Raw genomic sequence first — 12852 nt, 5'->3', positions numbered from 1 at the left:
AAACCATAGAGATTCCATGGAAAAGAGAGTGTCTCGTTAGTCAATTAGGGTGAATAAGCTAATCAACACAATCCAATCAGAAACTGGGCTTGATCAATTACTACTTACTACTACAAGGTTAGTAAGACTGAATCTACTGGTTTGTTCATGTTCCTAGGTTCTGGAAGCACAGATACCCTTGGACCTGGACACTTACAACGGACAGTTCTGACCATCAGGAGTTTCCATCTTAGCACTTTAGCCTCCTACTTCATTCAGTTTCAAAACTTTGCAAATGTCTTGGAGGGGAAACCAGGCATGTTTGAAGGCGAGTTCCTGCCGGGCAGCACTGTACAAGTGAGAGATTTCAGGACGCCTTTTAGGATTGCGTGCTAGCTCCCCATTTCCTGTGCAGCCACAGAACTATGAAAAGACCCCAAGGTGAGAACTGTATGCATTTAAGTTTCATTAATGTTTCAATGTGTCATTACAGCACTATGCAACAGCTAAAAGACTGCTGACTTCTGTCCCCATGCAGAAGCCCTTTGTCTGAACCAAGCCTCATCCACAGCCTGCTCCCAGATAAACTAAGGCTGGCAATTAGCAAGTTACTTTGGAACAATTCCTCCTTTTTAAAATGATTTTAGTTCATCCAGTCCTTGTTCCCACAGTTCTCTGAGTCCTTTGTAATGCATCCAGTTTTCTCTAATGGGAGAACGAGTCTGTGGCAACCTATTTCATTTTACTAGTACAAAGTCCCGTTTCTGCAATGCAATTTAATTTCATTTTGCTCACTGTGTGAAGTTGCACGTGTTGTGAAATGTATATTGGCATTTTCTTTTCCATTACATTTAAAGTTTTTCCCCCTTTTTCTTTTGATTCTTTGCCTTCAACATTTTCAAGACATTTTCTCTGTATTGTAGAGATTACTCCCTATTTTAAGGTATTAGTCACAGATAATGTTGTTCCAGTGTTACCTTGTTTTTGGCTTTATGCCTTTTTTCTTTAAAGACATTTCAACTTTTTTTTTCTTTTAATGTGACTGAATTTTACAGCTTCTGGATTTTGTGAAATAAGTCTTCCCCATTCCAAGTTAACACAGAAGTTACCACTTGTTTCCAGAAATATTTTTATTTCTTTTTTTTTTATATACTTGAAATTCTGGTCCATGTCTAACTGATCCTGGTAAGTGGCACATTCTCCCATCCCACTGCACCCCAGATCACTACTCCGACTTTCTAAGGCCACTTTTTCCTAACTGAAGTAGGATGTCATTATAATATACTACATTCTCATGTTTCCGGTCCTATTTCTAAACTTTCTATTATATTGTGGTGTTTGTCTATTTGTAATTAGAAACACACTTTTATTTACTGATATTTTACTTTATATCTTAAAATCTTGTAGAGAGAATCTCCATTTCCTGATGTGCTTTTCTTTCTCAGGGTTTTCATGGCTTTTCTGGCTAACAGAATTTTCCTTAAGAATTTTAGAATCAGCTTGACTTATACCAAAGAAAATCTATTGGTGTTTTTTATTGGGATTGGGTTAAAGCTATAAACAGAAAACTGACATCTTAACAACATCGAGTCTTTCTATATAAGACTATATGTAGTCTTTTTGGAGATCCTTTATTAGTATTTAAGTGGTTTTTTTACTTTATATCTTCCACATTTCTTGTTATGGATACTTTTTTTGTTGTCATTACTATAATTAAGTTTTGTTTCTTATGTAGTCTCATTTTGAAGACAACAGATTGGACTGAAGTTTATAATACTTGAAAATGTGACGGCTCTTCTGTACCTAAATGTAGCAGAAGAGCTTAAGGGGGTACAAGAAATACTGTTTGAGTAGAAAAAGAAGATTGCTTTTGAGTTCAGCCCATTTAATAAAAATGGGATAGATTCACTAAAGGAGTTCAAACTACTATTCTCTAAATTCCCTACTATCAATAACCCAAAATAAAAATCTGGGAGTCCTCCTTGACTACCCTTCTCCTTACGCTGACCATCTAACTACTGTTTTTATGGTAAGCATCAAAATCACACTTGTAGTTATAAAAATGCATATAAGCCAGGTTCTACCCTTGACCATGCAGGATCAGGTCTAGGGCAAGTCTAAGCATAAATGTATATGCCTGCGTGTACACACACACATTTAACTCCAGTGATTCTAAACCCTCATCTTTTAAGAATCATTAATAATTACAAACTGAGTCCTATTGACCATACATCCTAAATATCTCTGCAATACATTTCTTCATTTTTACCCTTTCCAATTTAAATCAATACTCCATCATCTCTTACCTAGACCACTCTAGTAATCTCACTGCTATTCCTAATCTACTCTTTGTCCCTTACAATCCAGGCTCCAAACAACTAACAAGATTATGACTATGCCACTTACCAACATAAATGCCTTCAAAACTTCCCATCTATGATTCCTAAACATTGATCCACTGACTAGTGTTGGCCCACAAGTTTCCAAATCGGTGTGCTGCAGAATGAGACTGAGAAAAATAAAGCCAATGTGGTGATTATTTTTTTCCACAAAATTAAATGCATTCAGTTTAAATCATCTGTGTTCTATGATTCTATATTTAGTATCAATATATTGTTTTATAAAATTATAGTGTGACTTTTAAGCATACTTACATAACAAAAGAAAAGGTTGTTAAATCTATGCTGGCCTCCCCAAATATTAAAAGTATATGGGCCCACATGATCAAAGTCTAGGAACCACTGATTGAAGAATTAAGTACATACAAGCTCCTTCATGTGATACAAAACATGGAAATTCTGCCTGCGCGGCCACACACATACACACCATTATCTCTTTACTTAGATTTTTTAAAACTATACTTCATTCATTAGTGTCTTTTGTTAAAAATTACACTAATATTATTTAAGCAGCAGTTATGTGCAAAGTACCATGCCAGATGGCATGCAAAGGTAATCAAGAAATGTAAAGGACCCTTACCGATAAGGACAACAGCCCTGATTTCAAATTTGAGTTAAGTATAATACTTGCCTATAATTAGTTAGCTACTAAATTCTAATTATAGTCATCAGAAAGAAGTATAGTATACTACAAAAGTACATACCGGGGGACTTGACCTGGTCTTGGAGGGTCACAGGTTTCCATGAGGAATGGAATTAAGAACTGAGATTTGAAGGACTTACGGGCATGAAACTGGGTGAAGAGCAGGATGGGCCAGAACGGCTAGGGTCATAGGAATAGCATGTGCAAAGCTTGAGTAGGAAGCAAAATGCTGTGCTTGAGGAATGGATGGGTTGTTAGTGACTAGTGTCCACAGGGACAGCAGACTCCTAGCGAGGCTCAAGAGGTAGGTTAGACGACACTGCACCTTACATGCCACGTATGGATTTTGATCTTTAGTCTAAAAGTAATGGGAAGCCACTTAATGACCACTGAGAAAATGAAAAGATGATGAATGGCTTTTCAGCAGATAAGATCTGAGCTTTGAGAACTGTGGCTACAATTTTGTGAACAGGACTGTAAGACAGAGTAAAAAATATGGACACAAGTTAGAACACTGCTTAAATAGTCCAGTTAAGAAACAATGGTAGTATGCATGGAAAAGGGAGGTAACCATGAAAATGGAAAAAAGCTTGATAAACATAAAAGCTACTTAGGAGGACAGACTGACGGAATCTCATACTTTAATACTAACAACCATCTGTTTTATAGTCCTATGCAAACATCACGCTGTTTTTCATTGCCTTACAGTGACCTATTCTCCTTCCTCTAAAATACCCTTGATTTTTTAACTTTCAAAACTAATGTCATTGCTAAGCATATTAGTTCCCTAGGGCTGCTGAAACAAAATGCCACAATGTACTGTTTACAGTTCTGGAGTTTAGAAGTCTGAAATCAAGACATAGGCAGAGTCATGGTCTCTCTGAAAACTGAAACCTGTAGGGGAATCCATCCTTGCCTCTTCCTAGCTTCTGGAGGTTTGCTGGCAATCTTTGGCATTCCTTGGCTTGCAGCTACATAACTCTAGTCTCTGCCTACATTCTCACATTTCATTCTCCCTGTCTCTGCCTTCGCATTTTCTTATATAAGGACACCAGTTATATTGGATTAGGGGCCTAGACTACTCCTGTATGACCTTTATCTCAACTTAACTAATCACATCTTAAACTTCCAAACAAAGTCACATTCTGAGGCATAGGGTTAGATCTCAACATATCTTTTGAAGAGACACAATTCAACCCAGATCAAATGCCTATGTCAAAACATTTAAGTAGTGGTAAACAGTCAATGGTCAAAAGTCTCCCTCTCATCACCCAGGCCTAAGCCAATCAACAAAGGGTATTCAAAAACAGCATCAACCTCACCTGTGAGCTTGCCAGACAACAGTATCAGGCCGCACCCCAGACTTGCAGAATCTGAATGCAGAGTTGAACAAGATCCCCAGATGATTTGTATATACATTAAAATATGAGAAAATTGGCATATTGCATTAAGAGAAAGATGCCATTAACAACAACAACAACAAAAAACTTATTAAGCCATGCCCCCTGAAAAAGTCAAGTTGATGTGTTGCTTGTGGCATAGAGATAGCTCTCCAGCCTGGCAGTGCATCAGAATGACCTGGGGACCTTTTACACAAATGCCAAGGCCAAGGCAGAACACAGACCAGGTAAATCCAAGTCTTCGGGGTGGGCTTAAGATGAACAAATCCTAAGAAATCCTCAGGTGATTCTTAGGTCAACCATGACTGAGAATGAGGGTAGAGCAATGTCTGGAGGGAAGTGAAGGGAAAATTAACGTTTAATAGGTATAGAGTTTCAGTTTTGCAAGATGAGAAAGTTCTAGAAACCTATTGCATAACCATGGAAATATACCTAATACTAAACTACACTTAAATATGATACATTCAATGTTATATGTTTACCACAATAAAACAGACAAAAATCAGACAATTTAAAAAGTATTCACTTTAATGTACATTGATATTATTTTCATTTTTTAAACACATTTTGTTTTCTAAAAGGGTTTTAAATATAACTACATTGTGGGTTCACAATATAATAAAATGAATTTTTCAATCAATAAATATTTCAAAATCATATGACTTACATATTTTAAACCCCCTTTTACTGTCCCAAGTGCTCTGGTTTGAACTTCTCTGTGTATACATTTCTCCCTAGGCCATTCTTCATGGGGCAGCACAAGGTCTGGCAGACAATCCCTGGCCATTGCAAAATGCTATTTATTCTATTTCACCGCTTAGTGCACAACCACCCCCAACATAAATACCCTGAGCCTTAGATCCCCAGTGACTACAATTCATAACCCCTGCTCGCAGATGGCATCCCTACTGGATATAGTGGTATTCCAATATGGCTACTCCCATGGAGCCCCAGTTCAATGCTTTTATGAACTCTCTCCGTGTGGCATACAAGCCTGTGCCACTGTCTCTCCCATTGAGACTGAAAGCTTTTTGAAAGCCAAGAAGAGGCATATGTATCTTTTGGTCTCTAGCACCTACTGGTACACCTCGGCACAGCAATGTTTTCAATGAAACACATGACCAAATGAAAGGACTCTATCTATATCCCCTGCCACTTGATACACCACCGATATCTTTCAAGAGATGAAATGTTTTATCAGGACATCATTTGGGAGGATTAGAGCACACAAAGGGTGAAAAAAGAAATCAGAATTCTGCTCCTTTTCTTCTCAAGTGCTATAGTTCTCATAGACTAAAGATGTACATTTCCTAGACTAGACAGCTCACAACTTTTCCTGGAATTCTAAGCTGTAACATTTATTTCCAGGCAATGATAAATAATTCAGAGAATCTCCAGACCTCCTTAGAGATGTCTCAAAAAGAAGTTACTTAAGGGTTATTTAAGGAACAGACACTACATTTCGGAAACCCCAGAATAAGAATGAGAAATGGTAAATGCAGTAATTCTGGAGAGTGCTGGTTCTAACGAAGACAACTAAAGGAAACAAGGAAGAGAGGCTGAGGCATTTAGATACACTTGAAGGGAAGTAGTCAAGAGATAAAACTCAGCTGAGGCCATCAATCAACATGAAGAACTTGCTCACTACAAGACTTAAGAGAGCATGGCCCACATTTTCCTCAATATTTCAATTATATCAAATTTATATTTTTCTTGAATTGTACATTTCTTGTAACTTATTTTTCTGCAATAAGTGCATTTTGTTAACATAAAAGAGTCAGAGGACATATATTCTTTTATTTCAAACTGGCTTTATAAGCCGAGTAGCACATGGTACAACATCTGTGTACTCTGTTCCTTACTAGCTACGTGACCTTGGATATGTTATTTAACCTCTGTGGGTTTCAGTTTCTTGATCTATACACAAGAGGTTGTTAATGGTACACACCTAGAGCAGTATTAGCTAACAGAACTTTCTGTGACTATGGAAATGTTCTATTCTATACTGCCCACATGTGGCTATTGAGTATTTGAAACGTGGCTAATGTAACTAAGCAAAAGAAATGTGAATTATTTTCAATATCAGTCTAAAAAGCCAGTGGCTAGTGGCTACCACCCTGGAAAGCAATTTTATGTGATTATAAGGATCATGTGGGCTAAGCATTTAAATCCAAGTCTGGCACAGAATTATCAATAAAGGTGAGCTATGGCTATTTCTCAGCATGCCACATCATAAAAAACTGGGTAACAGCTTTGTTCAATTCTTTGCCTAAATTCTGTGGATAATTATCTTTCCTACTACTTACACCTCTGGCTAATTCTTTCCCCTTCCCGTTGGCACTGGCTTCAGAAATCCCGGACTCATCTGCACTCCAAGCCCCGCCCCCCTTCTTGGGCCAACATATGCACTGCAGGCTCACTCTCTCTGAAGAGCTGGCAGACTATCAAGAGCACGTTTGGTCCTGGCTCCCTTCTGATGACACTTCCGCCACACTCCCAATGTTTTTACTACATTTACCAGAATCTTTCAAATGTCAGAGCACATTCATTTCCTGTTTTATAAAATGTTCCATCTATTTTAGAGAGAGGGAAAAGGGAAGGGGAACAGAGAGAGAAAGAAGCACCAACTCGTCTCACTTAGTTGTTCCTTTTAGTTGTGTACTCATCAACTGCTTCTCCTACGTGCCTAAACCAGGGATAGAACCCACAACCTCAGCATGCTGGGATGATACTTTATCACTAGGCAACCCGGCCATGGCCTTGGCTAACTTTTAAAAGGATTTTATTATAGCGCTTGACATACCCAAATTGCTTCCTCATTCTAAACCTTAAAACATCTCATCAGGTTTCTATCTGTTACCTTTGGAATACTACAGGCTCTGAATTAATAAATGCCATGCATCTCTTTCAACACAGGAATACTACTCTATTTCTTGAATAGTTCAATAATATCAAATCAGCTTTTTTTCGCACAAAGATTCCTAGAACAATCAAAACTGATAAAGATTCCTTTCTACTGAACAGGATATAGCTGAGGATATGAGAACAGTTGTTAGAAGAGACTCGCAGTCTGAATTCTTCTCATATCTAAGAAACACAAAAGATATGATCCTGCCATTTGTAATTTTATATTCTAATACAGGAAATATAAAGAAATAGGTCAAATAATCTGACATATACCCTTAACCCAATGAGGAAGGTGTAATTGAACAAGTAGCCTTGTATAATATCAGAGGGAAGCTAAGGGACACAGAAGAAACAATTAAAAAAAAAACTTTTAGAAAAGCTATCTGATATAAAATATTATGAGAACTAATTTGAGTTGTTAAAAAAACAACCCAGCCAAGAGAGAAGCCCAGCGAGCCAATGAAAGGTGCTCTGCAGGCAGAGTGGGTGGCTCTTCCCTGCTCTTCCTCTAGGAGGTGCAAGCATCCCGTCTCCATAGCACACTGTTCCTATTCTGGGACGCCATGTGTCCAACAGTCATCTTCATTCTCTGGGATTCTCTTCCCTTTTTCTAGCAGTGAGAAATCATTTCACATGCAAGCAATAGAAACCTTCATTCCTGTTACAAGTTATTTGTTTCTGAATAAGCAATCCTCGGCAGAGGGTGAGATTTAGGTTTGCTCAGAGGCACAATGAAACAATTATGCAACTACAATGTCAGATTCATTCAAAAGGCTAATTTCCTGTGATTAGACGGTAACGCTCAACTTTTAAAATTAGGGCCACCCACTTCTATCTGGACAGGAAGAGAACCCCTTCTTCATTAAAGAACCAAGCTCTTCGCCCCATGTGATTCGGCCCAGTTTAGGTCTTGCGCCCATTCCAACCAGTAACAGTTGTCAGAGAAGTGAACTAACTGGATTATACAAATCAGGAGTAACTTCCGGAACTGGGAAGGTCCACTTTCCTAATCTCATGAACTGCAGGAAAGAAAGTTTCTTTCTCTTTCTTTTTTCTTTCCTTTTTTTTTTTTTTTTTTTGGATAGAGACAGAGAGAGAGTCAGAGAGAGAGGGACAGATAGGGACAGACAGGAAGGGAGAGAGATGAGAAGCATCAATTCTTCATTGCGGCACCCTGGTAGTTCATTGATTACTTTCTCTTATGTGCCTTGACCAGGGAGCTACAGAAGACTGAGTGACCCTTTGCTCAAGCCAGCGACCTTGGGCTCAAGCCAGTGACCTTTGGGCTCAAGCCAGTGACCACATGCTCAAGCCAGATGAGCCCACACTCAAACCAGCGACCTTGAGGTTTTGAACCTGGGTCCTCCGCCTCCTAGTCCTACGCTCTATCCACTGTGCCACTGCCTGGTCAGGCAGAAAGGAAGTTTCTTGAACAAAATGAGAGTTGTGGTATGAGGAAAGGAAGAAATCAATGTGCAACAGGCAATCAACAGAGTGCATTACATACTGGGTATCAATCTAGTACTAAATGCTTTGGGTGATTACTAATGGTATGCTCTACTGGCCTGTAATACTACTTCAACCTTCAGAGTAAGTGACTGCTATTGTGGAGAAATGGATAATTAAAGATGAAGTTAAAGGTACTAAGGAAGTGTCCTAGCCGGACTCAGGACATCATGTTGACCTACAACCACGCACACAGGTACTCTGTCCAGTGTAGCCCTTCACAAGCGGAGCACAGGAAAAGTCTGAACAGTGCAGGCGCAAAGGTGTCTGATTTTCTGGCCTCATGAGCATTCACTACCTGAATAGTGCCGCTACCCTACTGAATAAAAAGCCAACAGATTTACTGAAATAAAGCCTAGAAAGTGGCCAGGCCATTAGCACTGTAAAGATTCAACACAATAGGATATGGCTATCTGGTTAAGGCAGTAAGCAATTCAAGTAATAACAGATCAAGGAAACTCTAAAAAGGAAAACAGAGCAAACCCATAAAGAATTCAATGAACCAGCATTCTTTCCACTGAACCACACTGTCTTTAGCAGTAAAAGCCTAAAGTTCTCAAGATGGGGTTATCCAAGACAGAAAACTGAATCATAACAGAGTGGTGAGGCCATCATTTCCTCAAACTTTGGCTTTTCCAGTTGATAGTAAGGTAAGAAAGATACACTGAAGTACTAAACTCACTTGTAAAGAGGTTATTTGGTATATCTACATTAATAACGTTAGGCTGCTTTTATAAATAAAAAAATAAGCAAACATTATTATGCTAAGTTTCTTGTGGATAAATGATTACAATTAAATTCTATCTAGCTTCAGACAGCCCCCATCTTCCAATTTAGTCTCTACATTTTACCCTTGGGTTGTTCTTTCAGAACACATCATGGACAGTTTTACTATATCTACTGACACATACTGCTCCCAGATTGCCACAATTAGCCCTGGAATTATTCCATTTCCACTTCCAGAAAGTCTGAAATATTTTTCATTGACATTTCATAGAAATAGAGCTGTCTCAATTTGCAATGAATTACTTTTTTAAAAAATCTAGTACATTATACTATCATAAAAACTGAGACAAGAAAATAACCTATGTTCTCTAAAACCCATTTGCACCATCAGATCATGACGTTCAAGCACTTCTAAGGCATGGGGGGAATTAGCACTTCATAGCTGAACGCATGAAATGCCACTTTCTATAATCAACTTTATTTCTTCCATCTCACATCAAAATTTTAGACCAAAAAGGATCAGAAACATTCCTTTTGGCCAGTATCCTTTTTGAGTCCTTTTCTCTCTCCTGACATTTTCTTATTACTCCAGAATTCTTACTGCCACCCACACACACAAAAGGAATATAATGAATTTTTAGCCCTTTGAAATTCTTATTAAACCCCGTGAAATCCACTTATTTAATTTTTATTAAAATTATTGGGGTGACATTGGTTTAATAGGATCATATAGGTTAACTTCACTAGCTATTAGAGAAATACAAATAAAAAATCACCTTTTGCCCTGGCTGGTTGCCTCAGTGGCAGAGCATCAGCCCAGAGTGTGAATGTTCTGAGTTTGATTCCTGGTCAAGGCACACAGGAGAAGTGCCCATCTGCTTCTCCACCCTTCCCCCTCTCCTTCCTCTCTGTCTCTCTCTTCCCCTCCCGCAGCCAAGGCTCCATTGGAGCAAAGTTGGCCCGGGCGCTGAGGATGGCTCTGTGGCCTCTGCCTCAGGCGCTAGAGTGGCTCTGGTTGCAACAGAGCGATGCCCCGGATGTGCAGAGCATTGCCCCCTGGTGGGCATGCCGGGTGGATCCCGGTTGGGCGCATGCAGGAGTCTGTCTCACTGCCTCCCTGTTTCCAACTTCAGAAAAATACAAAAAAAAAAAAATCAACTCTTGACTGAAGTAAATTTTCAGTTATTTAAAACTTTTTCAGTCCATGAGAAACATCATATTCTGTAATTATTCTAGTTAGAATACTATATTTTAGCTTGGCCTAGAGTTAGAATTTAAGGTGGCTTAAAGCATTTTTAATTTTTTAAAAAATAGTAGCCTATGAAGTATGCCTAACATTTTGAAAGAGAGATGCTTTTCAGAGAAATGCCCTAAAATTCTTACATTCTTAAAGCCTTAAACAATTTCAGAGCAACTTTCTAATAAACTTGAAATTAACAAGGTTTAAAACACTTTCATTTTTTTAAGCAAGAGAGACAGAGAGAGGGACAGATAGAAACAGACAGGAAGGGAGAGAGATGAGAAGCATCAGTTCTTCACTGTAGCACCTTAGTTGTTCATTGACTGCTTTCTCATATGTGCCTTGACCGGGGGCTACAGCAGAGCGAGTGACCCCTTGCTCAAGCCAGTGACCTTGGGCTCAAGCTGGAGACTTTGGGCTTCAAGTCAGAGACCCCCGGGCTCAAGCCAGTGACCATGGGGTCATGTGTATGATCCCACACTCAAGCCAGCGACCCTGTGCTCAAGCTCAAGCCGGCGACCTCAGGGTTTTGAACCTGGGTCCTCTGCATTCCAGACAACACTTCTATTTTAATGGTCTCACCCAGAAAGCCTGCCCTTTACATTCCCACAGGAGCTTGGTCTTTACAGAAATTTTCGAATTCTGACAACCTTGTCTGTTTGAAGTTAATTTTTATAAGCTAGATTTTACTAAGCGAAATATAATAAAAGGACTATTTAAGCTTTATTTTTTTAAGATTTACACCAAAATACTGTTTGATGACTTCTGCCTTCACTCAAATGGTAACTCTCAGGCAGGATTTCTCAACCTCAGCATTTCAGATTGGATCATTCTGCTTAGGGGGGGGGTTTATCTGTGCAGACTAGGGTATTTAGGAGCACCCTCCATCACCATCCCCTCTCTCCTTGACAACCAAAACATGTTGCCGAACAAGCCAAGTACCCCTGGGGGGGGTAGCGGGGAAGGCTGGAGGGATGCAAAATGGCCACAGTTGAGAACTGTTACTCTAAGGCAGAGGTCCCCAAACTTTTTACACAGGGGGCCAGTTCACTGTCCCTCAGACCGTTGGAGGGCCGGACTATAAAAAAAACTATGAACAAATGCCTATGCACACTGCACAGATCTTATTTTAAAGTAAAAAAACAAAATGGGAACAAATACAATATTTAAAATAAAGAACAAGTAAATTTAAATCAACAAACTGACCAGTATTTCAATGGGAACTATGCTCCTCTCACTGACCACCAATGAAAGAGGTCCCCTTTCCGGAAGTGCGGTGGGGGCCGGATAAATGGCCTCAGGGGGCCGCATGCAGCTCGCGGGCCGTAGTTTGGGGACCCCTGCTCTAAGGCATGCTATTTAGTGTGTCATCAAAACCTAAGATTCTACAAAAAGCCTCATCTTTTTTTATTATTTTTACAAAGGAAGCATATAATGTAAAATTTAAAAAATGGAACCAAAACATTCTGGCAGGGAAAATATTTTAAAATATAATATAATCAAATGGAGATGATAATTATTACCCACTCAGTTTCTCTGCAGCAAGGTCTGATTTCATCTGAATCTCGGCTAATTTCAAAGTCATTTCTCTATAAAGGGCACCACTCACTTTTACACTTGTCTCCAATGTTTGCTTTTCTCTCTGAAGTTCTTCTCTGTAGGGCTGGACGTTTTCTTTTCTGTCTGACAAAGCACTGCTCCTTTCTGTGCTTGCTCCACATGTCTGCACCAAGTTGCTTTCTACCTTCATTAAGGCACAAGGAAGAGAAGAAAGGATAACCAGTTCCTTCTCCAGAGCTGATGCCAAATGATCCCTCAGGAAATCCTCACTTCCTGATTGTAGATTTTTGAAGAAACAGTTTATAGGGAGAACTCTGGTGAGATTATGAAGGCACTGGAACAAAACTGTTTGATTCCTGGAACAAAAAAACCAAACAATATCATAAAACTCAGGAAAGCACAAAGTGGCTGTGTACAACACAGTCTAGCAATCGATTAATATCCATGTGTAAATACTAGAGCAATGAACAGAACCAATAATGCATGCACATA

At 39.2% G+C, this 12852-nt stretch overlaps 1 protein-coding gene across 1 annotated transcript in view; it reads right to left on the bottom strand.

Annotated features, from left to right (window-relative positions):
• Window positions 1-8362: 8362 nt before the first annotated feature.
• FANCB (FA complementation group B) overlaps window positions 8363-12852 on the bottom strand; it is a 35206-nt gene continuing 30716 nt past the window's right edge. Inside the window, exon 9 of the mRNA XM_066249613.1 lies at window positions 8363-12716. Within this exon, the coding sequence (XP_066105710.1) occupies window positions 12320-12716 (397 nt within the window). The 3' untranslated portion in view covers window positions 8363-12319. The remainder of the gene's footprint in view (window positions 12717-12852) is intronic.

The sequence above is a fragment of the Saccopteryx bilineata genome, chromosome X (assembly GCF_036850765.1).
Source record: "Saccopteryx bilineata isolate mSacBil1 chromosome X, mSacBil1_pri_phased_curated, whole genome shotgun sequence".
In the NCBI taxonomy this organism is placed as follows: domain Eukaryota; kingdom Metazoa; phylum Chordata; class Mammalia; order Chiroptera; family Emballonuridae; genus Saccopteryx; species Saccopteryx bilineata.
Note: the sequence above shows the minus strand (reverse complement) of the source record. Positions and strands in the feature narration are given on the sequence as shown.